A 26,239-nucleotide genomic window follows, 5' to 3' on the forward strand; every position below is an offset into this window, starting at 1 on the left:
CCCGCTTCCTGCCCTCGGCTTCCTGTGGCGTCTTCCGGGTAGCGCCGCGCCCCCGGCGCGGGAGAGGCTCGTGGAGGGTAAGAACTGGTGAGCGCTCACGCCAATCATAGGAGGGACAGCCAATGAGAAGGGAATATGGAGGAGGGGCGGGCTCCCAGCTGTTAAATAGCCGGTGGGCCCGCCCCCCTGGTTGCTATGCGACGGCGGCGGCCTAGGTGGGGAGCAGGCCGCCATGGCTCCCCTCAGCCTCGGGGCGGGACCCTGGGGGCCGCGGCCCCTATGGCTCCCCTCAGCCGCGGGGCAGGGCTCCGGGGAGGCCCAGCCCGGCTGGGCTGCTTGAGGGTGCGGGGCCGGGTGATGGCAGCTGCCTGCCCGGTGCAGCCTTCTCCGTGGAGAGGCTGGGGATGGCCCAGGAGCTTCCACCAGTGGGGCTCTGTTGGGGCGAGGTGGTGTGGGGAGCACAGCAAACTGTCCTCTGCGCTCACAGCTTGTTTATTTGCACAGTGCAACACCTTTTCTGTCTGATAAAGGCATTCTTGTCACCTAGCTGTTGGCCTTTCTGGAAAAATACTCTCTTTTGCCTTAAGGTATGAGCGTGTCAGTAAAACATGTACATTGGTGCTTTGCAGCAGGTGCCTCTCCCCTCCCTCTGCTGGAGACCAGGAATGGGGAGAGATTTGACAAAAGCTGAAGGAAAAGAGAATGTTTTAGGGAATTGCAGGTAACTCACTCAAATTTCAGTATCTAGCAGGCTGATAGACAGTTTTCTGCCAGACGCTTGCACAGTAAATCATCACTGGCAGGGGAAAAATAACCTGGTTTGTCAGAAATAAATTGTGGTGATTTAAACTGTTTTTCTTCTTTGTAGCTGACAATAGTGAAAAAGCAGGTATGGTAAATAGAGCTCTTGGCTTGTGAGGGTTTGGAGCTGTGCTCCCCGAGGTGCCCAGGGGAATGCTGAAGGAGATGGGCCTGGATTGCATCTCTGCAGACGGAGCACACTGCGCTTCTGTGCAGCACTGACTATAACAGCATTCCTCAGCTGCGATGGCTTCTCTCGCTTTAGGGTATTTCAGGGGTGGTGGTTACCAGCATCTGTCCTTTTTGCTTTTACTTCCCATTCTAGCAGTGGCTGGGGTGAAGGAGTAAAGAACGTGTCTAAAACTTGCTTGTGATAACTGGATTGAGTTTGTTGTCAAGAACTGGAGAAGAAAAAGGAGCAAATTTAGTTTATTTTAGTAAAGTGAACAAATGTTCTTAAACGTGAAGTTCGAAAAAAGTCAAGTACTGCATTCAGGAAGAGGAATTCAGGCCCAAAATATGCCTGCCCTAATGCCTTCCTGTGTGTATGCCTCTGCACAGGCTGTCCGTTGCAAAGCCTCGGAGAGGAGCCGGCTCTGAGATCCATCCTGATGTTTTGAGCAAACAAAAGGCAGTGTCCTCTCCTCGGATACTGTTCCCCACAGCCTTGTGTTTCCCACGCCTGTGGGGAATGCACCAAGGTTCCCTTGCCTGAACAGTGTCTTGAAACCAAACCTCTCAGAGGAACTGCTGGTTCAGTGATCTCTGTGCATGGTGGACTTCCAACAATGAGGAGAAGCTGCCTTTGTGCCAGAATGATTAAGGAACATACTGCCACCGCTTAAGTAAGAGCAGAGTATGGGACGTGCTGTCCCATAGTATGGATGCTGTCTCTGCACAACATCCTCATCCAGGTTAGCCTTGTGCTGCTCCTACGCCATTCTGCTTCCTCTACAAACAGCTCAGAACTGGGCTGATGTGTTACATTAAGGTTTCCAGAAACGGTCTCCCTTTTCTTGCTTGTTTTCAGTGGGAAAGGCAGTAACTGCTCTCTCAGTGCCAGAGCTCGCTCAGATGTTTATTGATTTTACCAGGACTGACAAAAACAGCTTGATGAACTCAGTTCAACCAGCATCCCTAAAAAGAGACTGACAGCACCTCAGCTCTGAGACCACTCAGCAGCAAATGGAGCCCAAGGCGATTCCTGCAGCACAAAATTACCATGTCCTCCAGCCATTTGGAGCCTGCCAGAGCCCTTTAAAGCTGGAAGATAAGTTTGGGGGATAATTAGCGTTTGAAGGATGAGCAAATCTATCTGCCCTTCAAGAGGAAGCTTCGAGAGAAATGTGTATTTTCCTCAGTGCCAGTGATATGGCACCTAAGCCTGATTACGGGATGATTGTAGACCGATGGTGTATTTTCCTTTTAAAAATGGTGAGAAGCACATTTAGAATCTGTTCACCAATTAAATCTGATCCAACAGAGGAGAACAACACTGATAGCCAGGAATGCCTGGCATCTCATCCCAGCTTTGACGCCTCTTGGTAGCCTTGGAGCGGTACTTCTTTGTGACTGCTGTGCTAGAAGCTGATGAAGCCACACTGTCCCTCGGGGATGCCAGCACTACTACTGATACTTGGCATTTCCACAGCTCTTCCTCAGCACGGATCCGGGCCAGCTCAAGGGTTGCCATTGCCAGCACATCGTACATCACAATTATTTATGATTTTGTCAGGGATAGCAAAGGAAGATCCCAATGTAGATGGTAGGAGAGAGTAGGGCTGTGGAACGCTGGAGCTGTAGCCCTGGGCTGGCTCGCTGGGGCTCCTTGGCAGCTCTCAGCATGGTTGGACATGGATGAATCTGGAGCCACGGTTGTGCCAAAGGGATCCCATCTGGACCCTTAACCTCTAGGGGGATTTGCGTTTGAAATGGTGTCATTGCTTATGGCGTTGCAGAGGGATACTGGAAGCGTTACGGTTGTGTCATGGGAGAAGACAAGACGTGCAAGAGGCTGGTTCTTAACGTTTGAGGCTGGATACAGTGAATGTGGAAGCGGACGGGTCCCAGCAGCCGGTAGATGGCACTGACTCATTTCACTGCTCCATAGAAACCTCCCAGTGTGCAGCAGTCTCTCTCCTGGACCTTTATACCTTCTGCTTTTAGAGGCAGTGATCATGAAAAACATATTTTAAGGTTGAGTAAGGCTCTGGCTTCCTTTTGGAACTGTTTGTACTGGGATAAAAATCGCCTTTCTGTGCACTAAGGAGGTTTTGGGGATCTGTTGCTGACGAGGTGTAACAGTGGCTGGCAGCACAGACCTTGCCTTTCCCTGAAGCTTGCACACTGCCGTGGCTGATGGTGGCTGTTAGGTTGATCCTTGTGATAGTCTTACCTGACATCAACTTGGAAGATGTGATAAGGCAGAAATGTTAGTGTTGTTTCCATCTGGCTTTCCTGGCCCACACGTTAAATGGAAAAAAAAAAAAATCTTTGGAAAAGGGAGGACTTGTCTGTCCTCCCCTTCCAGCCTCCAGTCTGAAGGCCATGCTGCAGAGTGCCTGGAGGTGGAGCGCTGCAGGTCCAGCATTCCCCAGGAGCCTTGCTGTGCTGGAGGTGCTGGTGATCTCTTCTTGTCCCTCTCCAGGCGGGTTTAATCTCTCTTATTTCCTGTGCTCTTGGGCAGTGTCACTGGGGCTTGCTGGCCACTGGTTGCCCTGGAGTTGTTGGGTTAAACTGAGGCAACGAGGAGGCAGTGATCTGCTTGAGGAGCATCACTTGGGAAAGGCTCCTTCTCTTTATGAGGGTCTTGTTGTCGGGAGAAGCTGCTGGAAGCAGAGACAGAATTGCATATTGAAGTGTGGGATTTTAATCAATGAACAGATGGGCAAGTAAGAGATCAAATGCCTGGTGGTAAAGCTGTCACCCAGGTCAAAGCAAGGTTGTTGTGAAAAACGGTTTTGACATTCCGAGCTGCGCTGTTTGCAAGGCAAATGGAAATCACGTCCCGGATCCAAGTGGAGGACCAAAGGGATTTTTAATTAAAGAGAAAATAGAAGGGTAAGCAAAAAGCAAGAGATAGATTGCACTGTGGTGATTACTTCTTCTAGCTGCAAACCAAAGACACTGAGTGAAGGGGGTTCAAGGCTAAGTGAACGATTTAAAGCTCTTAATGCAAACATTGAGTAGCACAAACAGAAGACTGAATAGATAGCTGAAAACAAAGCTCTGAGAGGGTGCAGGAACAGAGGGCTTTGTTGGCTCTCTTGACGAATAATGAGGAATGAGCTTCTCAGACAGATTGGTTTGCGGCACTGGGAATAAATGGACAAAAGGAGAACTTTCAAAGCAATACTGCAGCTGAGCACCACGATGTTATTTCAGCTAAGCTGTGACAGAGCCATTCTAACATCAGACCAGTAAGCTTGTTTCAACCAGCAGGTCACAAGCAAAGCCACTCTGTGATGTCTGGGTATAATGAGGAATGCGATTTAGAGGGAAGAAGGGAATAAGGAGTCCCATCTGCATGGAAGAAAAGCTCTTTCATTATTGTACTTGTGGTCAGCATGGATTTTCAATCAGCCACACATTGCTGCTGGTTTGAAGGTCTGGAAGGCAGTGGGGCACAGAAGTAACCGTCCAAAGGGAGCGGGGAATGCTGCTGGGCTGATGGTGATCCCAGGAGGGACAGAGGTGGAAACAGCAGCGCTTGGGATGGCTCCCTGTACTTGTGAAGAGTTCTCAGTCATGGTGCTGGGAGCTGTGGAGAGCAGGGAGCAAACCTGAAAACTCTGGGGAAAAAAGCCAGCGTATTTTGTGAGAGCGCGCATAGTTTCTTGTGGCAGTTCCTGTTCTTTCTGGCTGCCCTGCCTTGGAGTAAGAAACATCAGCTTTATGGAAGTTGAGTGCTGTAGAAAGCCGCAGTCATATATGTTTCCAAGGTTGAAAAGAGGACATTTCTTGGGGACCTCGGTCTGTTTCTAACACCAAGCCTCGTTAGGGACTTCTTGGTCATTTACTCGCAGTCCCCAGACTCCGTGGGGGTCCTGCCTCAGAGGGGACCTGGGAGAGGGGTAAGGCAAGTGGCTGCACGCTCGTCTCCAGCCTGTCCTTGAAGCTGAGGTGGAAATGCTGACTCTATAATAAGAGTCATTTTGGACCAACTGCCACATATACTTGACTAATGTGACTCCACGCCAGGCAATCTGGAAATATATTAAACCCGTGAGCTACTGCAGCGATGATTTGCATGTCAATAACGGAAGGGAAATTGCCTCCTACAGTCTCCTCTCTGGGTTTTGATCCAGTGAAGTGCCAGGTATCCCCAACTCCAGTCCATTTAATTGATTGCAGGAGGCAGTGGAGACCTCTTGGTATAATGAGGTCTTCTGGGGTAAGATGCTCAGCTAATCTCTTGCTTTTACCTCCCTGCTCCTCTGGCTGAGTGAAGGGGGGGGTGCAGCTAAAAATGCAACAAAAGCGACGCTCGTTAAGAGGGATTTAGTGTCAAAGTCTATGTAGGCGCCTGCTGTCCATCCTCCTGGCGTGCTGCACAGAGCTTAATCGGTCTCTGACTGAATATCGGGGAGCAAAGAAACCTGCTTAGGACACAGCACAAGGATGACCAGCCTCCAGATAGCCACGCGGGGGTGAAAACAACCTCCCGATCCTTTCCAGGTGCCCCAGGAGCAGTTGGATCAGGGCAGCGCTCGCAGTGCAGCCCGGCAGAGAAGGACGAAGAGCCGTCTGTGCCGCAGCAGAGACCTCTCCTCCAGCAGGCACGCTTACTGAGGACTCATTTGCAAGATGCATCCTTTAATAGTTAAAACTCTGCACACTTGCTGTCTCCAGGGCTTGTAATCTAGGACAAGGAGGGCTAAAACAGGCAAGACGGTAGGTGTTTTGTAGGAGCAGATTACAAAAGGAGCTATTTTACCTTGCAAGATTCTCAGCTCGCCCCCTGCTAAGGTACTGACAGCTGTCAGAGCTTAGCAGGTGTCCCTGCAGAGATTTGGGAGGGCAAGGCAACAGCTTGTCAGACTCGGAGGTGGCACTTCTCCTCGCTAATGCAACAGCGGGACAGATGTGGCTGGAGGTGGCCTGTCCTGCAGGTGGGGAGCGTGAGGCTGGCACCGCTGGGGTCTCCGGGGTGTGCTCGGGGAGATGCCTGTGCCATCAGCTGTAGCGGGGCTGAAGGCAGTGGTGGCCCTGGTGGCCACGGGCACCACACTTGGGCTCTCTGTGCTCAAGGGATCCTCTTTTAGTCTTGGGTGCCCTCAAGCTCTTCCCTTCTTGGACTTCACTTAAAAAACACACTGTGTTTATAGCCAGGAATGACTTGATCCTCATTACTCTTGCCTTTATTGTTTTTTTCCTTGCTGACGTTCAGCTGCAGGAGGCTGGAGGCGCTTCCTCACAGGCAGCTGTCCCCGTCCTACCTGCTTTGGTTTGGGGGACCAGGGTGTCCTTTGCTGCCCACCAGAGCCCTGGGCGCAGGATGCGTCTGAGGAAGAGGCAGAATCTGAGGGTGGTCTGGGGACAGCCGTGAGCTATGGAGGGTCACGGGTGGCTGCTGAACAGGGGGACGTTTTTCCTTAAAGGTGCCAGGAAGAGGGGATGATGCTCGGTCACCATGGCAACTGCAGCCGCGCAGGGATGCTGGGGAGGCAGCGGTGTGTCCTGGCAGTGGTGCCGGGGTGGGGGGAGCTGCGAGTGAGCCGGCTCCAGCCTGGGCTGGGTGCTGGAGGCCAGCGTGTCCTGGGCCTGGGCTGATTTCCAACACTTCAGTCTTTTGATCAGTGTGAGGGTCTCTGCTCAGCTGGGACTGCCCTGAGCAGTCCTTGATAACAGGGATGCTCCCAGAATGCAGTTTTTAAGAGCTATTTAAGGTCCTAAATCCCAGGAAGCGAGGTGGGTGCTCTGGAGCAGAAACCTTGGTGACTGCTGGCTGCTCTGGCTTTGCCTCTCCATGAATCTAAGTTTCCAAAGGCTCCTGGAGCCTGGGATGTTCAAATGGCTCTTTATATGTGCTGATTGTTAAAAATACAAACCCAAGCAGGTGGATGATCCTTTGTAAATCATAACGCACCTCTGTGGTTAGTAACGTTGTGTGGAGATCTGATCTCAGGAACTCTGCTTGAATGTTATCTCAGCGCCTACACTCGGAAAGAAGGAAGGCAAGAGCTGGAAGAAATGGATTTGCAAAGCAATCTGTGCTGTTCTCAGCAGAGCTCAGATGCTGACTTGAGAGCCCTCTTGGAAATACGGAGAAAGAAAGAGCATGTGTAGTTCACAGCTTTCCATGGCTCTCTGTTAATTTTCCTGCACGCTGCTAAATAAAATGCATCCTCTGAAATTCCTCCACATTAAAACTTAGGCTCCCCTTTCCCCCCTGCCGGTAACAGTGCAGAGAACAGCCCCTGTTTATTACCAGCAGTGTAACTCCATCTTTATCAGGTTCCTCCAGCGCTCTGCAAAACTTGGAGTTGTTAAACATTTCACTTTATACGGCTGGATTTAATTACTTTGGAGATGGAATGTTAAATCTCCTCTGTTGGGCTTTATGGCTTTCAACAGGAAGAGGCTGAGCTGGAACAGGAGCTGCGTGTAAATCTCTCTCTGTGCTGGTATGTAGGGCAAGCACCGCTTTCACAAGCTCTCGGCAGCGCGTGGAAGCCCCTTGCTGCGCCGTACGCGTGCAGCTCTTCCCTGCCGATGCCAGGCACTGCGCTGGGCTCACCCCGTCGGTCCCTGAGCCCTCCCTGCTGGCTGCCTGTTCCCCAAAGGGGCTACGCTGGGGTGGGCTGCAGTGGACTCCTGCTTGGGATGACTGAAGGGATGGGAAAAGCTGAGCGCGGTGCGCTGATGCTCCGGTGCCGGCTCCATCCCGGCCTTGTCCTGTGGGATGTGGGTGGAGCGTGCTGGTGGAGCAGGACCGAGCTGCACCTTTTCCCAGGAATGCAATGCAGATGCTCTGGAAATAAATACACCATGGTTAGGGCACACACACACACGGGCTCCTGCTGTGTCTGACAGCTCAGGTGATTTGTCTAAGCCCGCATCCTGTCTCAGCGGTGAGGAAGCCTTTCTGATGGAGCACTTCTGTTATCGTTTCTTGCCTCGTAGCCAGCTTGTTACCTGCTTTCTGGTACTCGAGTCTCTCGCCTGCGCCCCTCTGCATGCCTCCTTCTTCCAGCAATGAGTGAGTGTCGGCCCCTCATGGGCTGAGCCCCGGCTCGCTGCCCTCCTTCGCTGCCCTCCCTCGCCTGCCTTTTGCCCATCTCCAGAAGCTGCAGCTCACGTTTTTGCTGTTTGTAAGCTAACGGTCAGATACCGCCAGGTAAGCCTAAACCCCAGCCCACGGTGCTGGCAGCTGGACACAGTTCATGTCCTGAAAGCGGTGGCACATCTGTTGCTTTTGCTGGCTGGGCCAGCATCGTGCCGTCATGCGAAGCAGCGAGGTGCCTCCCTTTTCTCCGAGGTCTGTCCATTTTGGAAGCAGTTCTAAGATTGCTGGTTCTCCCAGCCGTGGCAAATGGCTTCAGGCAAGAGCTAAGAGCTCTGTGGAATTTCTTCAGTGGAGCTGATGCTTGCTGAATGTTTCGGTAAATGGCCAATGCTGGGTCATAATTCAGTGCAGCTCCTCTGGGGACAGAGCCGTAGTTCGGCCAGCGGTGCTGCACAGCGTAGCTGTGTGCTCAGTATGAGGGCAAGCCAGGACGATGCTCTCTACTTTGGTGGGGATCAGCCTTTGAGGGCTTTTCAGTCTAGAGGGAAACAGGAATGTATTCTCCATGTTCTGCATTCAGGGACTCCTGGCTGATGGCACGTCTGCGTCATATATCCAGGGCTACCGAGGAAGAGAAAAGCCTGAGGATGGAGGTGGCCCTTTGCTGGCCCATCGAGCTGTGGTCTGGGAAGACGCCTGGTGATTACCTGGGCCACTCGTTACTCCAGCTACCAAATCAGTGACGGTCAGATTGTGCAGAAAACAGCAGCTCGCCTGGGAACTCTTGAATGTCAGGAGTAAGTAGTAGCCTCATCTTTTAGAGTTACTCTATTTGCAGATGTTTAATTGAGGGTCCTGCTGACATGTGGGTTCTGTGCCTCGCCAGCCGTGGGTGGCAGGCTGGGCAGGCTCCCCGACTTCCCAACGCACGGATCTGCTAATAACCAGGCTTCTGCAGAACCCGATCTTCGCTGCGTTTTTGTTCTTGCTTAGTTATTACATTTCGTCTCTAGTGACTACAGAGCTGACAGCTGGTAAAGATTTGCATATGGCATGAAATTAAGTGAGTTCATTCTAATGTCTAATCTGTGCAAAGCTGAAATTTGGTTTCTAAAAGCCTTGCTTTGCCTTATCATTGCCGGCACATCTGCTTCATGCATTAGCCTTTGATTTCTAAAAGTTTATTTTCCCTGTATTTCACCAGGACGAACAATTAGAGCAGATCTTTGCAGTCTTTTGTAAATGCTTTAACACCAGAGCTCGGGATCCTCCGGGGCGTGCAGCAAGCCTTCTGCCTCGCCATTGAGGAACATCTCTTGCGTTTCCAGTGTGCCTTTCTGCAGGGCTCTTCCCAGCAGCGATCCGCCACGAGAAGCTCCCCCAGCCCTTGCTGCCGTGGCACATTCGGCCACGTATTCTGGGATTACACGATGGCAGCCCTCAGCAGGCTCCGTCCAGCCAGCGCCTCTGTGACCTGCTCCCCTCGACTGTGCAAAAGTTACTTCTAAGCCTTTGCCCGTCCTCAAAGCATGAAGCCGGCTTCAGAACTGGGCTGCACTATTTATTTCACTTTCTCTTCCGTCTTTTCTCGTTTGCCTCTTGTGCGAAGCGTTAAGAGGGGAAACCAGCTGTGCCCAGCGTGGGGTATGGCGGGGAAATTACTCTTCGACCTCGTCTACGTTAGGGGAATACAAACACAATTTCTCAGGTGTGGGGAGCCCTGGAGTAGCAAGTCCTGCAGCTCGTAGCGTTCCCAGTCTGTCCCTGCGATCAGAGCGTGCCCCATCAGTGCTGTTTTGGGGCTCTGGGATGAGGCAGCAGGGACGAGTGATGTACGAGAGGTCAAAAGAACAGAGCAGCTGCTAAAGCCAAACCAGTGACTTATCTCATACCTAACGGGGCTGTTTACTGGTATTCTAAGGGTGGAGAAAATGCTGGATGGATGTAGACGCTTTGTAGGAGCTGTTTCCTTCAATGTAAATGAGCTGGTGGACTGGCCTTCCAGTACGCCGTGCTTGTGGTGCCTGGCTTTGGGAGAAGATGACAAAAGCATCTGGCAGGAGTATTTGGTGTTTGTGAGATGTCATTTCTCATCCAGGTCTCCAGCCCAGCGGTGCTTGGAGGATCCAGGAATGCAGATGGAGCACCCGAAAGGAGGTTCTTGAATATTTCCAGTTGGGAGAGAAGTGAAAAATATTCTGAGTCTCAAGAAGCATCCATCCAGCTGTGGCCCTGGAGCAGAGCTCTTGCAAGCAGTTACTCTTCCGCAGACCAAAATGGCTCAGGTTTGTTCATGCGCTGAAGGGGAGATCAGAGCCAGACAGCAGAGGAGTGGGATGCCAGGACAGTGATGCTGTAGACAGACGGGTGGGACTGGGCTGGACTGGCCAAGATATATCCCAGCAGGCTCCCTCCAGCACCACCAGGATTCAATAACATTGAAGTTCAAGAGAGCACTGGACTTGCTCTTTTCTCATGTTCTGCACCAAAGATCTTGGCGTCGTTCAGACTTCGGGTAACCAGCTCCTTGGGATGTGTCTCCTTCTCCTTCACCAGCCTGGGGAGGTGAGAGGACAAGCTCTCATCATCCAGCCATGAAGCTGGGTCAGAACCCAGCTGACGTGGAGCGTCCTGCCCCAGCTGGCCTCCCCGCCTGCCCCGGGTATGTGGTCTCTGCTTGAAAAGAGGCAGAAAGCAGAAGCAGGGAGTGGGTTTGACAAGAGCACAGTAGTCTCGGGTCTGCGTAATGAGCTGGAATTGCAAACCTTGTGAATCTAGTGATGAGAAAAAAGAGTAGAGAGCACTGCAGTAGTCTCTATGGGAGGTCTGACCTTTCTGAGCTTGAAATTCAGGACTGAGAAAGCAAAATCCTAGCTTTTTGGCAAATGATACGAGTTTTCCTCCAGACCATCTGGAATGGAGTTTGGGGTTGGTTTGGGGTTTTGCTTTTTTTTGGTTTGTTTGGTTTTTTTTTTTTTTTGCTTTAAAGTGTCTTTTATTTAGCAGGCAAGACATCTAGAGACTGGATAAAGAATTAGGCAGGGGCAGGAAAAGCAGCAGGCCCACGACTCGTGCCCAGGAGCCGTTTGCAAAGGCTGTGATGCTGCTGAACAGCCTCCCCAGCATGGCCAAGATTGGAGCCAAAGGGCTCCTGCCTGCTCTTCAGTGTCAGCAGGGTCCAGAGGCAGCTCCGTCCTGTCCCTGCCGCGCTCAACCCTTGCGGGATGCCACCAAGGACCCAGGTCTGCCTTTTGCTGACCGAGGAGCCAGACCCGGGTTTGAGGCGTCTCCATCACTCAGTGTTCCCGGGCGACGTGGGGTCTGAGCCCTGGCATCTGTGTCGCGCCGGGGTAGGGCCGAAGGGATGTGGTGGGGGAGCTGCACGGGGGCATCAGCAAAGGCCCAGGGCAGTCAGGAGGTGGTAAATCTTCTTCGTGGAGGCAGAGCAAATTCTAGCAGAGATGGGCTGTGCCTTCGTGTCACCTGGGCTGTGGTGGGGTCACGCACACATCCTCTCCGCTGGCGTTTGTTAGTGCTGTCGCTCCAAAGACCCTGGCGTAAATAAGGCTCTGGGCTCAGGCAGCTGCTGATTTGAAGAAATCAATTCAGTTACACTGGGCTGGGCGGAGGTGCGATAGGGGGGTGAAAGGCTTTGGCAGAGGGCTGTAAACTCTGCTTTCTGTAGCCCTGCAGCTGCCCCTGCGCGTTCCGTCTACCCCTTTTCTCTGAAATCAACGCTCTTTTCCAGCTCCTTCCCTCGTCCTTGCTTCTGCTCTTCTCCAGGAGGAGAGGAGGAGGTTGGCAGGGCAAGAATTGCAGAGCAAAGGAGAGCCGATAAATTGCGTTTTTCACAAAGCCACATGGGGCTGCGTGTTGCCACCGTGGGCGGCTCTGTGACCCAGGCTCTGCAGCAGCAGCCGCCTGGCCACGCTGAGCATCGCCTGCTCGAGGAGCCGTCCCTTCTGAGAGCTCCTCGCCTCATTCCGAAGAAACGCTAATTTGCTCGGGGTGATTTATTTTGCAGTGGTTTTGCTGCTTTTGGCGGGGGGGGCAGTAAAAGCAGGCAGGTTAATCTGGGCTGTGTTTGAATACAGCTTCCCCGCCGGCTTCTGCGCACCGCCGCTGCTGCGGCTGCGTTCCCCGCTCCGCGATGATGGAACAAAACCACACAAACAGCTCCTGGGTTAATGAGATTAAATGCATCCAGCGGAACATCTCTATTTGTCTGGAGTCTGCTTCTTGTTCAGGTGCTATTTAAATCCGCGTTTGAAGTTGCGAGGCCCTGCAGATCCGCCTCGGTGTGGGCACCATCTCTTAACTTTTGGTCCGAAGCAGGGTCAGAATTTCCCCCTTGGGCTCATTGAAGCCTTTCCCGGTGCAGAGCCGTAGCCGTAGCCGTGCCGGCAGCCACCTGCCATCGGGCTGATCCCCCAGGTCCTGGGGCACTGGTTGTGATGCCGCCAGCAATGCCGCCGGCAGCTCCCTGCGCTTGTTTGGCAGCTGAATGGGAGGAGTGGGGATTTTGAAATAAGCCCAGCAGGGAAGAAAACCCCATGATCTAAAGCAAGCAAGCGAAATCTCATTTTCTCCTTGAGTTTCAGAGGGCCGAGCAACGAACAAACAATTATTTCCCTGCGACTTTGCTGGGTAGATCTATAATTCCTGAGTGACAGGGGACCGGCGCTCTAAAAGCGAGCTGCTGGCTGATGGATAACGGGGGCGACGGCGGGGACGATGATCTGCTGGCACAGAGCGCTCCCACCGCCTGCCGCACGGTAAATCAGCGGCGGCGGGGAGAGACCTCCTCGGATGCCTCCATCCTTCGCTCCTGGGACCCGTCGCGGCTTGCTGAGCCTTGGAGGCGCAGGGCCGAGGTCTGGCAAGGCAGAAAATAGCGATGCTACGAAGCGACGCGTGGAAGGAGCAAGCGATTCCATGCTGCGTTTTCTCCCCCCTCGGCGCCCAGAGTTTTATGTACTGTAAAATTCGTTGTGTTATTGGAAATGGCATTTTGGCTGGGGTTTGTACAAGGGAGTGCTGCTAAATATAAAGAAAAGGTAATTGTTATTTCTTTCAAGCATAGCTTTAATTTTTCTCTAATCCCATGGCACAGACATTCAAATCCTCCTGTTCTTTTGCGGGGAAAGAAGATGCTGTTCCCCCTGCCTCTTTCAGCAGTCATTTCAGAGGATTGGAGGTAAACCCCAGCGCTTCCAGTGAGGTTGGTAATGGTGGGCAGGGGGTCAGAGCTGGCAGCTCTGAGCTCCCCGGGGACGGCTTCAGCTCCCTGCTGTAGCCAGCAGCAGCCTGTTGCAGTTTTAATTTCCAAGGAAAATCGGTAAAAACCCTTCCAGCCCAACTGGCTCTTTTCTGATGATGTTGAAATCAGTCCTCTGCCTAATTAGCTTGTAAATATTACTGCAAGGTTTGGTTTTTTTCCTCTCTTTTTTAGGCCAAGCGCACCGTGTTAGACAGTAAGTGGAAGGAGAAATGCATTATGCAAACCACGAGGGAAAAGCATCTGTTTCCCTCTCTCCCGCTCCCAGCACGACCTGCCGCTTAAATGGAAAAAAGACACAGCTCTGAGAAGTACCTCTTCGTGTTGGGAAGAGAGAGAGTGAGAGACGCTTTAAGGGGTCAGTACTGAAGTTTTTCTGAAGGACCGTGCAGCTGAGGCATGAAACATGTCAGGAGCCATGGCAGAGGGTGGGAAATTCCAGTCCCTAAAGGGGGCCTACAGGAGAGATGGGGAGGGATCTTGATCAGGGAGGGGAGCGATAGGATGAGGGGGAACAGTTTTAAACTGAAAGAGCGGAGATTTAGATGAGATACTAGGAAGAAATTCTTTGCTGTGAGGGTGGTGGGGCAGTGGAACAGGTTGCCCAGAGAAGCTGTGGCTGCCCCGTCCCTGGAGGGGTTCAAGGCCAGGTTGGACGGGGCTTGGAGCAACCTGGGCTGGTGGGAGGTGTCCCTGCCCAGGGCAGGGGGTGGCACTGGGTGGGCTTTGAGATCCTCCCAGCCCAAACCATTCCGTGATTCTATGAAATGCACCCTCAGTGTTGGCAGGGGGTGCTCGCTGGGTGCCCAGGGCAGGACCAGGGTGAAATCCCCCCATAAGATGCATCAGCCTTAGTAAGTGTTCGATGGTCACACTGCAGCAGGAATTAGGGAGTTGGCCCCGTGTCAGCTGAGTTACCCGTGCCTGACAGTCCTGGAGAACAGAGCTGGGGTGCCCTGGGTGCCACCAGCCCGCATTGGAGCATCCCTCGCTGCTGCCCCTCCGTGTGGGTTTCACTGGGGAGCGGCTTAAAACGCGCTCGGCCGGGGAAAGCTCGGCCGGGCTGGGGCTGTGCCTGGAGCCTGAGGCTGGAGAAATGCCTCTGATTAAAATGACTTCAGGGGGTTGAGAGGGGCATTGGCAGAGCCGGAGCTGGCAGCGTGCCCTGCGTGGGGCTGGCTGTCCTGGGGGCAGGGAGGGGGATGAAGCGTGGCCTCAAACCGCGCTGGCCTCCCACCCTCCTGCCCCTTTCCCATTCCAGTTTTGATTTTCCCGACAAAGCCATGAGTTTGGGTGGCTCTTGGCTTCTGGAGCCTTTGGAGAAGCTGTGGTATTTCTTGTTTTTAAGCTTAAAATAGCCTGGAATCGGCTCTTCGTGTTTCCTGGAGTCTGCTTCGCCTTCCAAACCTAAGCGAGAGTCATCACCACAATGCAAATAGGAGTTAAAACCCGCTGAAAGCCCTGGATTGAAGTCGGCGTGTATTTTACGGGCCTGCGACAGCTAATGCAGGAGCCGTTCCCCCGATAAGCATTATTTTGGATCACAGTAAAAGCCGCATCAGATCAAGGCTTTTGGCAAGACTCATTTTATAGTGGTTATTAAAGGCTGAAGCGAACTGCTTGGGGATGGGCCCCAGGGTGCATCAGTAAATAGAGAAAGCAGAGGATCAAATAAAATGAAACATGTTTTGGGTCTCTGAAAACCATCTTTAGAAGGAGCTTGGCATTATTATTATTTTCAGTCTAATGTTGTTTTCTGCCTAAGTAATGTCGGGGAAGTGTCTTGAATGGCTTCTTAATTTGTGAGGGTCCCAAAGGCATATCATTCGGAAGGAATCGGATTAACACTTATGAAAAATAAATTACAGGCTGAGTGCTCGTTAGATGATTTTGAATTAATTTATTGATCTGAGGCTGGAGTGTTAGAAAATAGAGGGGAAAAATAACTGACGGCACTTTATCCCCAAACACACGTGATTCTTTTACTGAATAAACAAGGGGATCGAGCAGCCATTTCTTGGCGAACCCTTTGATTTGAGGAGCATTTTGAGCTGCATGGAGGGGCAGAGCTGCTGGGCTTGGGGTTTCCATGGACCCATCGGGGCAGGCGGAAAAGCCCGAGGGATTTCCCTGGGTTTGGCAGCCTGCAATGGCCCAGGAGAAGAGCGGGATGCTGTGGGATGGTGTGCCCTGCTCCATCAGGCACAGCAGTAAATCTCCCTCTGGAAGATGCTGTCATTCCCCGGGAGCTGGGTGGTAGAGAAGATGGAGCCAGGCTCTTCTTGGAGGCATGGAGTGAAAGGCACAAGGCAGATGGCAGGAGGGATGCTCCACTGCACACAAAACCCCTTTGCTATGGGGGGATCACCCTTGGGATGAGGGCCAGAGCGGTGGTGGGATCTCCATCCTTGGAGATGCCCAGAGCTCACCTGGAGAAGGTCTTGAGCTGCCTGATGTACTGGGAGGCTGGCTCCGCTTTGAGCAGGGCTCGGGCCAGATGGTGTCCAAGGTCCCTTCCAGCCTCAATTAATCGGTGATTAATGAAAATAGCTCCCTATCCAAGTGTGGTTTTACCCAGCTTGAGCTCCGGCTTGCCCATCCTCGTTGACCACGGCAAGTAGCCAGCAGCAGGAGCCAGCGCTGGAGTACCAAAGTGCAAACCATCAGCGTCCTTGTGCGAAAGGCACCCAAACAGGCTTGGCTTGAACAGCAACGGGGTGGTTTTTTTTTTTTGCCAAGTATTTGTGGAAACTGTAGCAGGCATTTGCCAGTCAATGTGATTTTCTTTTTTATTGCCGCTTTCTCGGTCCGAGCGAGCTGTGCCCTCTCCCGAGGCGCTCTCTGCCTATTGCGGGCCTGCTGCAGCGAAATAAGTTTCAGGGAAAGCTGGAAACTTGGCAAACTTCTGCGGTATAAAGTGAAGCGGGGGTTTCTTTTTAAAGGCTGAAAGCAAATACATCCCAGGAACTGACAGCCTATTAAAAACAAAGATAACAGAGTCTCTGGGTGCCTCTCTGCTGGCAGTCATCTGGCTTTCCATATTTACTTGATAACGTGACGGCTAGTGCAGCAGGCACCGGTATCTAAAAATAAATGAAGGAGCTGGTCCTTCGGGCTCTGGGTTAATCTGGTTTGGGGGAAAATGGTCCATCGTGCAAGCTCAGGAACCCGCACTGCTGGTTTTTTAACGTAAAGTAGGATTTGCGGTATAAATGAGCAGCCGTAATGAGATACTCATCACAAGGCACACGGTGGGGTTTTCCACACGGGTCAGCGCGGGTGTGCGTCCCACCACGGCTGCTCTTACTGGTGTTGCTGGTCCTGCTCTCGGTGAGGTTCTGGTTCCATCACGCTTGTCTGGGGCTCCCTGGGGTTGGTGTGATTCCTCTTGCCGTGGCATCGCTTGGAGCAGGTCAGCGGTGCTCACCCAGCCGCAGCACCATCCTACTGGTCTGTACTGGAAGCAGTGGGATGGGGTTGCTGGGGGTGGCTGTGCCTATTGTCACCCTGGGCGGGGGAAAGGGCTGACCCGAGGAGCTTGGATGTACCTGGAGGGTTTATTTGCCCCGAAGGCTCCTGTGGCAGTGGTCTGGGTGTCCATGGCTGGACTCTGCTCCGAGCCGTGGGGTTTGGCCATCAGCGAGGTGGGCACTGCTGGGCACAGCCCGCCCCCGCACTGGCACAATCCCAGACCCCTGGGGCATGCGGACACCCTCGGTGGTCGGGTCTGCCGGGATGAGGAGTGCGGCATCCTCCACCCGCCGGCAGCAGCATCGCTAATTTGCACCCCCCTGTCCACAGCACGGCCTCCCTGCACCGTAACCTGCTTATTAAACTCAACCAACTCATCAATTCCGCGCGCAGGGAGCTTTGCCTTAAAAAATAAAGCAAGCGAAATTTTCACTCTGAACTGGGTCAAAAGCCTTTCTTTCCTTTTTTTTTTTTTTTTTTTTTTTTTTAATTTCCACCCCCCTCGACACCCCCCCGTCTTTCTTTCCTGGAGACAGGTTTGGACTTTGTTCGGCGGCAGCAGCAGCCGGCGGCTCGGCTGCAGGGATCTCACGCTCTTCCTCGACGGCGGATATAAATCCTCCTGAAGGAAGGGGAGGGAGAAATACGCTGATGCCGAGCCGGTGCCCTAAATCCCAGTGCAGGGAAGCCATGGCCGTGCCGGGAGCCCTCCCACGGTGAGCATCGCTGCCGGGGCTGTTTCGGGGCCTGAACCCGAGTGCGAGGGAGAAGGGGGTCCTGAAGGAGGAGCAACGCGTCAGATTAAAGGATTTGGCAATGTCTAATGAAACAAGAGCCTCCAGGCTTCCGTTAATTAACAAATTAACTCATCAAGAGTCTCCCTAATTTGTCGAATATAAAGCTGCCCTATTAATTAAACAAGAGGACAGATTTTAATTTGCCCGGCGAAATCACGCATTTCATTGATAAACGACTCATTTAAACCGTTCTTGGTGAAAGTTTCTGGAAGCAGCGATGGGGGCCGAGCCAGGCGTCAGCGCCGGGCTCCTCCGAGCGAGCAGCACCCGCGGCCGGGGCTCGGGGACCACCCCCCGTCCCCTGCCCGTCATCCCACCGCCTCTCCTCCTCCTGCCAGCCTGCCCTTCTCTCCAGCGCCGGGCTCTGCCACTGCTTAATTGATCCATGCGCTAATTGGGTCTGATTACATCCAGCCGCTTGTTCCCCTTCCCCTAAATCCCCTTAGCTCGCTGTTTTCCATGGTTGGCAAATTATTGTCCAAAAACTCCGCACTGTGTGCTGGCTGGTGGTCCTGGGGGTTCGTCAGGGCTGGGGAGATGCCGGGCCGGGGGCGGCGGATGCCACGGCACGTGGGAAAAGCGCTCGGGGCTGGGATGCCCAGGCAAATGCTTTACCTTCTCCCTCGGGAATTACAGTCCCGTCGTTCCTCCTTGAAGGCAGCTTCAAAAGAGCCGCGCCGGTTCGTGCTCCCTGCTAGCGACAAAAGCAGCTCACTGCGGTCGCTCGGCCCCGCGGCCGGCGTTCCTGCCTCCAAGGACACGGGAATAAATCGGAGGTCGCCTGACATTCTGATGATCTCCGTGTGGGATTAATTGCTCGCGCATCATCTCCCCAGCCAGCCGTGCTGGAGAAGCAGCGTCGAGCCGGCGTACCCCAGGTTCCCCTCTACCAACCCTTTTTTCTTTTTTCCCCCCAAAAAAGTAAAAAGAAGTCTTAACAGGTGAGCGAGTGAATTATGTGGAGTCCTGCCCGAGTTTTCAATTTAGCTCTATTGATTTATAAGGTCTTTTCAATTACTGAATCCTTCTCGGCGGCGGCGTGCGGAGTGGCTGTACGTGAGCTTCATACTCCACGGGGCCGGGCGCTGCGGCGGCAACCGGCTGCGTCTGCTCCAGCCTGACCGAGGCACAAATAACGAGGATTTCCTCTGCGACACTTAGTAAATAAAAAAAAAAATCAGGAATTCATTAGCACAAGAACTTGTCTTATAGGAAGAGAAGACGGGAGGAAAATGGGAAGTGTAGGAGTTGTCATGAACACAATATATGAAGCAATTGGAATTCAGGAGAAGGCAATTTGAAATCTTATTAAATTTTCTTTTCTGTTGTTTTTTTTTTTTTATTTTATTTTGTTATTGTGTGGACGTGGCTGGGTGATTTCTGAGGGAGCTGGAGACGAAAAAAATAGGTGGATAAGAAGAAGGGACCTCCCCTGGCTGCTGGGCTCGGGCCATCCCTGCTGCCTCGTGGCTCTCAGACGGGAGCTGCCGGCTGGGGAAGACAGAGCCCAAAAAGCTCTGAAATCCACCCAAAACCAGAGCAGCCCACGCCTGATCCTTTCACTTTCTCTTCTGAGTGAGTGCTGGAGTATGAATAACCTTTTGGTGTAAAATTACTGCATTTAAAAAAATTTCATTATGGCTCTATGTCACGGGACATAAAGCAGAGACAAACCTAATTAAATTACTGAGAATTAAATTGCCGGCCCCTCCAGCAAAGCCGAGGGGGGAGGCGGTTGATCCCTCCAGCTTTGCAAGGGATCCGAATCACTGGGCTGGGCTCTTCTCCCACCAAAGCCGGAGCCGAGCTGCCTGGAGCCGTGGGGAAGGAGCGCAGTTCAGCCCCTGGGAAGCTGGGGAGGGAGGGAAGTGATGCTCGTGGCGGATTTATTTATTAAGGTCCATAATTAATAGTGACGACATCCACAGGAGGGAGGAACCGTCGTTGCCTCCATGAGGACAGGGGGAGGGCGGGATGGTTTTGGTGCTATTTAAAGGAAAATCTGGAAAGGCAGCAGGCTGCAAACGCTGAGGTTCCTGCAAGCTCAGCAGAGCTGGTTTCCTCCGCCGGCGTGGACGCGGCCGGGGGCTCGCGCGGGGGGACGGTCCCGCTCTGCAGCATCGCTGCTGCTGCTGACTCCCCTTCCCCATCCCGGGAATAATAATCCGGGAAATATAATAAATAAATAAAATCCAGAAAAATAACCCGGGATGGTTATTTTCAGAATACCTTTGCGTCCCTTTGATGTGGCCTATTTCTAAAACCCCGGCAGCAATTTGCTGAGGATTTCCTGCCGTTTGGGGACAGGCCGGGAGCGGAGGGGGGCAGCACGGCTGGGTCTGGCCGGGGCGATGTGGCTGATGACTTTCCAGACGCCTTTGCCGAGCCACCATCACCCGCCGGTGTGGTGCCGGGGCAGCCGCTTCGGCAGCGTTGGGTGCATCGTTGGCCACAGGAGATGAGAGTGGCACCGCGGCCATGGCACAACACGCCGCGTCCTTTGGGAGAGTGCCATATCCATCCCCTTGGCGATGCCCGGGCTGTCTGGCGAGGTGAGGAGTGATTGAAATAAATCTGCTTATAAGCAGAAATGTGCGCTCCCTCTCAGAGGGGATGCTCCCCGTTGCAGGGGGGATGCAGGGACCGACCTTCCTGCCCGGCATCCTCCTTCCTCATGCGTTTGAGAGCCAGAACAGGTATGGCCTGGCTGCCACCCTGCGCTGGCCTCGGGCTCACTGGCATGGCCGGGTGCTCGTCCCTGTGGTCCCAGGCTGATGGGGTGCAGCAGTGACACAGGGGACGCACAGCCCGGGTCCGGCCGGCTCCGCTGACCCCATCCCAAATGCTCTGGGGTGGAGTTTTAACCCCCAAACCCCACTGAGGGTACCAGGAGTACAATTACAACTTGTGTCGAGGGCTCTGGAAGCGCAGTGTTGGTGGGGTGAGTGGCTGATAAGCCCTGTGCTCCCCCGGGGAGCGGCATCTTGGTGCCCAAGGCCACCACGTCCAGCGTGGTGATGCTGCGTGGCCAGAGCCTGTCCCCGAGGGCGCCCGGTGCATCTCCGCTGGCTCTCGGGTGGGTGTTCGGTTTATGAAATGCCTTTTCTCTAAGCAGGAGTGTTGGAGGGTGCTCTCCTCTGCCTTACCTGTAATGACATTTTCAATCTACATTTCCAGCCATTTAAATATATATATATAAAAGTTGGTGTTTTTTTTAATTTATTTTTTCTTTTAAATCAGCTCAATATACCCACAGCAGGGTCTCCCTGCGCAGCACCCGATGTGCACAGGCTGTGAGGGTGGGTGCAGGGGCACCCCACCGCCCCCCATCCATCCGGGCTCCGCCTGCTCTTTGGGCCCCCCGAGGGGACCGATCCTGCCCGGAGAGGTGCCCCGGGGCTGAGTGTGGCGAGCTGGCTTTCTTTGACGGTACATCCCCCATAAGCCATGTTTTTGGGCAATTGTGAAGCTGAGCAATAAAGTTGTACATGGAATTCCCATTTTCTGCCCCAGCTGATGATGGAGACAGTGAACGTAGCTCATGTGTTAATCACCGCTGCGGGTTAATACCTATTACTCGGGGGGCTCAGGTTAGAGCCCTTTCTTCCAAAAAAAAAAAAAAAAAAAAGCAAAATTGAAGTAATTTAAATAGACAGTTTATACTGTGGGTGTTCCAGCAGCTATCACCAGCTCTGTTTGGTGCGGTGTGGATTATTTAGGGGATGTCATTAATATGCAAATCGGCACGACTTGATTGGCTCTCCTGGTGCACTTTCAGGCCCTTATAAATGGCAGAAGTGCCCGGCCCCGCTGCCACGCCGGGGCTGGAGCGAGCGGGGGGCTCGGGGGGCCGGCAGCCCCTCACCCGGGGCAATGGGGCCGGCTGCGGTGGGAGCCCCGTGCGGGGATGGAGCTGCCTCCGGTGCCCGCCCGGCCCCACTCTGTCGCCCCTGGCACCCCATTTTTCTCTCTCCTGCTGCTTTCCGCGCCCCCCCACCGGTCTCCTCGCAGGCAAACCCAGGAGCTGGCATTGCATTTTCCGAGCTGTGATATTTAGGGGGGGAGTCAGGCTTGTTGGATCATCTCCGTGCCCGCCGTGGGGTACGAGCGATGCGGTGGGAAGCTGGAGGTCCCTCCCTGCAGAGGAAGGGAGGAAAAATCCCGTAAAAATCCCATGTCCACGCTTGGCAGCAGCCAGTTTCTCTCCCAGTCCCCGATGTGGCCAGAGCGGTTTGTTTTACATGGGCTCCTACCGGCACGCAGCGGGGAATTACGCCTCATCCCGGATAAAAGATGTGATGCAGATGCATCTGCAGGTTAATTAAGAGCGAGCAGGTTGCCCGCTGCAAACCTCGCGCTTCCAACCCTGCATCCGTGGGCAGGAACCTCCGCCGGCTCTAACGAGGGATGGGGGAAAACATCCCAAGAGCCCAGCTCCTGACATTTTCTCTTGGCTAATTTTCTGCCCAGCTGCAGAGGTGTGAGCAGGACACAGCGAGCGGCCCTTCGCCCAGCGCGGGGCTGCCGGCCGGGAGATTCCCAGGCTCCGGAGGACACGTGGCTGCAGGAAATTAAAGCTGGGTAATTGCAGACGACCTCTGGCAGGGCACATAATTAAAGTGAGGATTTGACAAGCGGGTGGATGAGGGCGAGCTCTCCCGGCTGGGCCAGGGGGTTGGCGGGATGGGAAATAGCTGCTGCTTACGATGAAAAAAAAAAAAAATCCCAAGAGAAAATATCCCTTCTGCGGGGGATAACACACGAGCAAGGATCGTCCTGCTGCTCCCCTGCGTCTTCCCTTGCTCCTCCTTTCAGGCACGCAGGTTTGAGAGTAGAAGTCTGTGGCAGGAGAGGTGCCGGGAGCCCAGCGGAGCCGCTGCGGATTTACACCGGGGGAGCGGGGCAGGGTGAGGGCAGCCCCGCTGCCGGTGGGGTTGGCAGCATCCTGGGGCAGCGGCGGCGGGACCAGGATCATCAGGAATGGCCTGGGAGGAAGGATGGGTTTCTCTCGGCACGGGGAGCCTCGAGCTGTTGGTTTGCCGGCTGGGATGGAGAGGAGCCGCTCCGAGCCTCCGGCTTTGGGAGTCTGGGGCTTCGGGGACCAGTGAGGAAGGCTCCAGTGCTCTTCCTTCATCCTCCTCGTGGAGCCCGTACGGGTGGTGGCGAGGGTCCCCGTAGGTCCCTGTCCCCCCTGGGATGTGGCTCCGCTTGGCCGAGGGCGGGCAGGAGAGGAGCCGAGGTGCCGGTTGCGGTCGGGGGCTGCGGCGTGCGACCCCGCTGATTCCCTGGCGGGAGATGCTCATAGCCTGATTCTAATCATGCTTTAATTACCTTGTCCCTCTTGCTCCCAGTTAACTCGGCGGCAGCAGCGGCAGCAGCCTCCCCGCCACCGCCCCGGCCTGGCATCCCAAAAAGAGGCGGGGGGAGGACGAAGGGAGCCCAAACCCCCAGCAGTTATCCATTATCCCCGTCCCCGATGTAATTAGGCAGGTGACAGCGAGAAGGCAGCGGCAATCCCAACATCGCCCATCCCACGCCCGCACTTCGGCGCTGCTGCTCAGCTGCCGGGGCCCTACGTGGGGAGAAACTGGGGAAAAAAAAAACTGAAAATGTCCCTTCCCCGGAGTTGGGGGCAGTGGGAGGCGCTGCCGGAGCTGCCCGTCCCTGTCGGCATCGCTGCCAGCGCCTCCCGGACTTGGTCCTCGCCCGTGCCAGGGGGGCTTTCCCGCTCTGCCGGGGGATGCGTTTACGATGGATTCGTCTCTGTCAAATGATAAACGGTGATTTCCCCACCTGGCAGATGCCATTTGAGCGCAGGTCTCGCGGCGGGTAAACATTAATTGCGGCACGCCTTTAAATAGGAACAAAATTGACAGGACTGAATTACTTCAGTCCCCTGATGCCAAGCCGTAAATCACGCGCTGGAGTTTATAGAGATTTTATGTGTCTTGGGCCGGGCGGGATCAAATTTTTCTGAAGAATAATGACACGTTAATAATAGCCTGCCTCAGAGATAAAATTAGCAGAGGGGTATTTTTGCTTCTATTAAAGTCGAAGCTGGGTTCTTTTGCCTTCATATCGGTCTCCTACGTGGAGAGAAATCACACGTGGGGTTGGGTGAAATGACGCTGAGCTCCTTCCAGCGAGGGACGGCGAGCCCAGAGTGGCACCGGTGCGGTTACGAACTGGAACATCCATTAGCTCATCGACAAACTCTCCGGTATTTGAGCGAGTTGTTAATTTATGAATGTTTTGTGCGACGCCCCCTTGTCATCACGGCACAGGCTGGATGCGTATTTGGCCTGGCTGTTGCTGGCGAGAGCACGCATTGTCCGTGGCAGTGGATGGGCAGGGTAGGTGTGCTGGCTGCCCGCTTTACACCCTCTTTAATACCCCAAAATTCACATTTTCCCACCCCCAGCTCATGCAGCCCCGTCATTGCCCTGGGGGGCCCAGCACCGGGCAGGCAAACCTGCTTTGTAGGAGCATCACCGTTGGGATGCGGGGATATCCCCATCTCGCTGCCATCCGGGATGTCCCCACCTCGCTGCCACTCGCTGCGAGACGCGTAAGGGTGCAAGACTCCTGGGTCTGAGCTGAGACCTGTTCATCTCGTTACACGTGTGTGTGCAGAGCCAGCCAGGCCACGGCCATCACCTCCACGTCCCAGGGAGCCACCACAGGCTGGGTGACCTGTGCCCGTGGCCCAGAAATGGCGTCCTGCCCGGCGGTGATCGCCGGCCCGTGGAGGTGACTCGATTCGGTCCCGCTCCCGGGGGGGCTGCCGGCCCTGCTCCCCACCGCACCCCCCCTCCGGCCGCCTGCTCAGCCCCAGGGTCATTCCTGACCCAGCCCCGGTTCATCCCTGGCATCCCCCAGCTCCCGGGGTGGTGCCACGCTCCGGACGAGCTGCACATTTGGGAACAAAGCTGAAATTATTTTTTTTCCCCCCATGATTAAAAATCCATGATTCATTACATGCCGCTGCTCCACGAGCAAGTGCTGTGAGTGCCAGGGGGTCCCGCTGCTGGTGGCCGTCCTGTCCCACTCACTGGGGTTCCCCGGATCCCTCAGCTGCGGGAATGCTCTTGCCTCTTATTCCTGTGCCAAATTTACAGGCGCTGCGGGATCGGCCGGTTCCGGACAATCCTGAAGATGCTTCTTCAGTACAGGATGCAGCTCTCTGAGATCATAGAAGATATTTCAAGCCATCACCCTGAGTCAGAGGGGGAAGAGCTGTGTTTTCCAGCCTGGAAAATGGACACGTGAGCCTCCGGGATGCAGGGAAGGGGGCTGCGGTACCACATTTGTTTTGTTGGTCCTGTCTGGTCTGGACAGATGGATGGATGGGTGGTGTTGGGTCAGGATTGGAGTTGTTGGGATGGACGGATGGATGGATGGACGGACGGATGGAAGGATGGATGGATGGATGGATGGATGGATGGATGGATGGATGGACAGGCAGCATTGGGTACACGGCCAGGAGGGTGGGTCCGAGTGGGTTCAGGGCGGTCCAGTGGGATGGACCACGTTGGAGCCATTTGGACAGACAGGAGATGGGTGACGCTGAAGCGCACCAGCCAGAAGAGGACACTGACAGCCAGAGCCAACAAAGGTGACGGTGGCCACAGGTTTCCTCTTCCTTACCCTAAATCTCCTTAGCAATAAATGGTGGGTTTTATTCCAGGCTGCGGTTTCCACCTGGATGGAACCGACTTCGCACCTGGCTGGAGCAGCAGCAAACGGCTCCTGCTGCTTTGAAGATCAGAGCCGTAAGGAGACAGGGATTTACGGCTGCCATCAGGAGAGGTGAGGGGCTTCGCTCCCCCCAAAGTCCCCCCTGGGTTAGATTAGACTGTCTGCAAGGAAACTTAATTGATTCTTTAGGTTAAAGCCTTTTCATCTGCGCAGACAAGCCGAGGCATTAATTCTGTGTAATGTGACACGGAACATTTGCGTGCAGCGCTGCGGCACGGCTTTCCCTCCCCGTGCTCGCTTTTGGGCTCTGATTTGTTTTCTTTCCAAGGCAAATTCTGGATCTGGCTTCCATCAACAGCGCTAATTAATCCCTTTCGATATATCCCAACATTTTTATTTTTTTTTTTTTTAATGGTTTTCAGATAACAGGTGCGTTGGAGGAGCAGGCTTCTCTCCGTCGTGCCGGTGCCGGGGGAGGACTGCATCCAGCGCGGGGCTGAGCTTTGGACATCAGGATGCTCGAGCCATGCCCGGCTGCGGGAAGAAGCCGGCGGGGGGGGACCCCAGCGATGGCGCAGGTGTCCCAGCAGCTCCCCCTGCACCGCCGAGTGACTCTCTCATCGCTCCAGAAATAGTCCCACCTCTGGCACGGGCTCAGGAATCAAACATATTTTGCTGTTATTTTTAATGGTGGGGGGGGAAGCGCAGCCCCGGGGACCTGCACCAAGGCCACCCCCTCCGCCCCCACCCCCCCCGGCCAAAAAGAGACCAAAAATGGCATTGCTCCCTCGGAGAACAGCCGGGACCTGGCAGGGATGCTGAGCCTTCCCGGAACGGAGCAGCACCCTTCCCTGCCGGCGCTGGGAAGCGGGACGGGGCCATCGGCAAAGTCGGAGAACGCCGGCCGACCGCCGAAACACATTTGTGCGAAGTCTTGCTCCATGGAGCAGTGATCAATTAGACGGA

General features: G+C 54.2%; 1 protein-coding gene across 2 annotated transcripts; it reads left to right on the plus strand.

Moving 5' to 3' along the window:
- On the plus strand, positions 1-26,239 carry LOC128916972 (uncharacterized). 2 transcript variants are annotated; one of them, XM_054219350.1, is made up of 7 exons: positions 1-77; positions 8,610-8,826; positions 10,128-10,691; positions 17,315-17,494; positions 24,694-24,840; positions 25,263-25,384; positions 25,696-26,239. In XM_054219350.1, exons 3-7 carry the CDS (start codon positions 10,624-10,626, stop codon positions 25,959-25,961), a joined length of 783 nt encoding a protein of 260 aa, XP_054075325.1. In that variant the 5' UTR covers positions 1-77; positions 8,610-8,826; positions 10,128-10,623; the 3' UTR covers positions 25,962-26,239. The 2 variants fall into 2 exon arrangements, with proteins under 2 accessions (XP_054075325.1, XP_054075324.1); XM_054219349.1 differs by lacking the exons at positions 1-77; positions 8,610-8,826; positions 10,128-10,691 and adding an exon at positions 16,067-16,637 and having other exon boundaries at positions 17,311-17,494.

The sequence above is a fragment of the Rissa tridactyla genome, chromosome 13, assembly GCF_028500815.1.
Source record: "Rissa tridactyla isolate bRisTri1 chromosome 13, bRisTri1.patW.cur.20221130, whole genome shotgun sequence".
Classification (NCBI taxonomy): Eukaryota; Metazoa; Chordata; class Aves; order Charadriiformes; family Laridae; genus Rissa; species Rissa tridactyla.

Bases quoted from the DNA above. Each gene is read 5' to 3' on its own strand.
- LOC128916972 (XM_054219349.1), top strand. From the start codon at position 16,520: ATGAGCAGCCGTAATGAGATACTCATCACAAGGCACACGGTGGGGTTT. The intron at 17,495-24,693 runs GTGAGCATCGCT...CCAAATTTACAG, and splicing joins GTGCCGGGAGCCCTCCCACG to GCGCTGCGGGATCGGCCGGT. The intron at 24,841-25,262 runs GTGAGCCTCCGG...GTTTTATTCCAG, and splicing joins CCAGCCTGGAAAATGGACAC to GCTGCGGTTTCCACCTGGAT.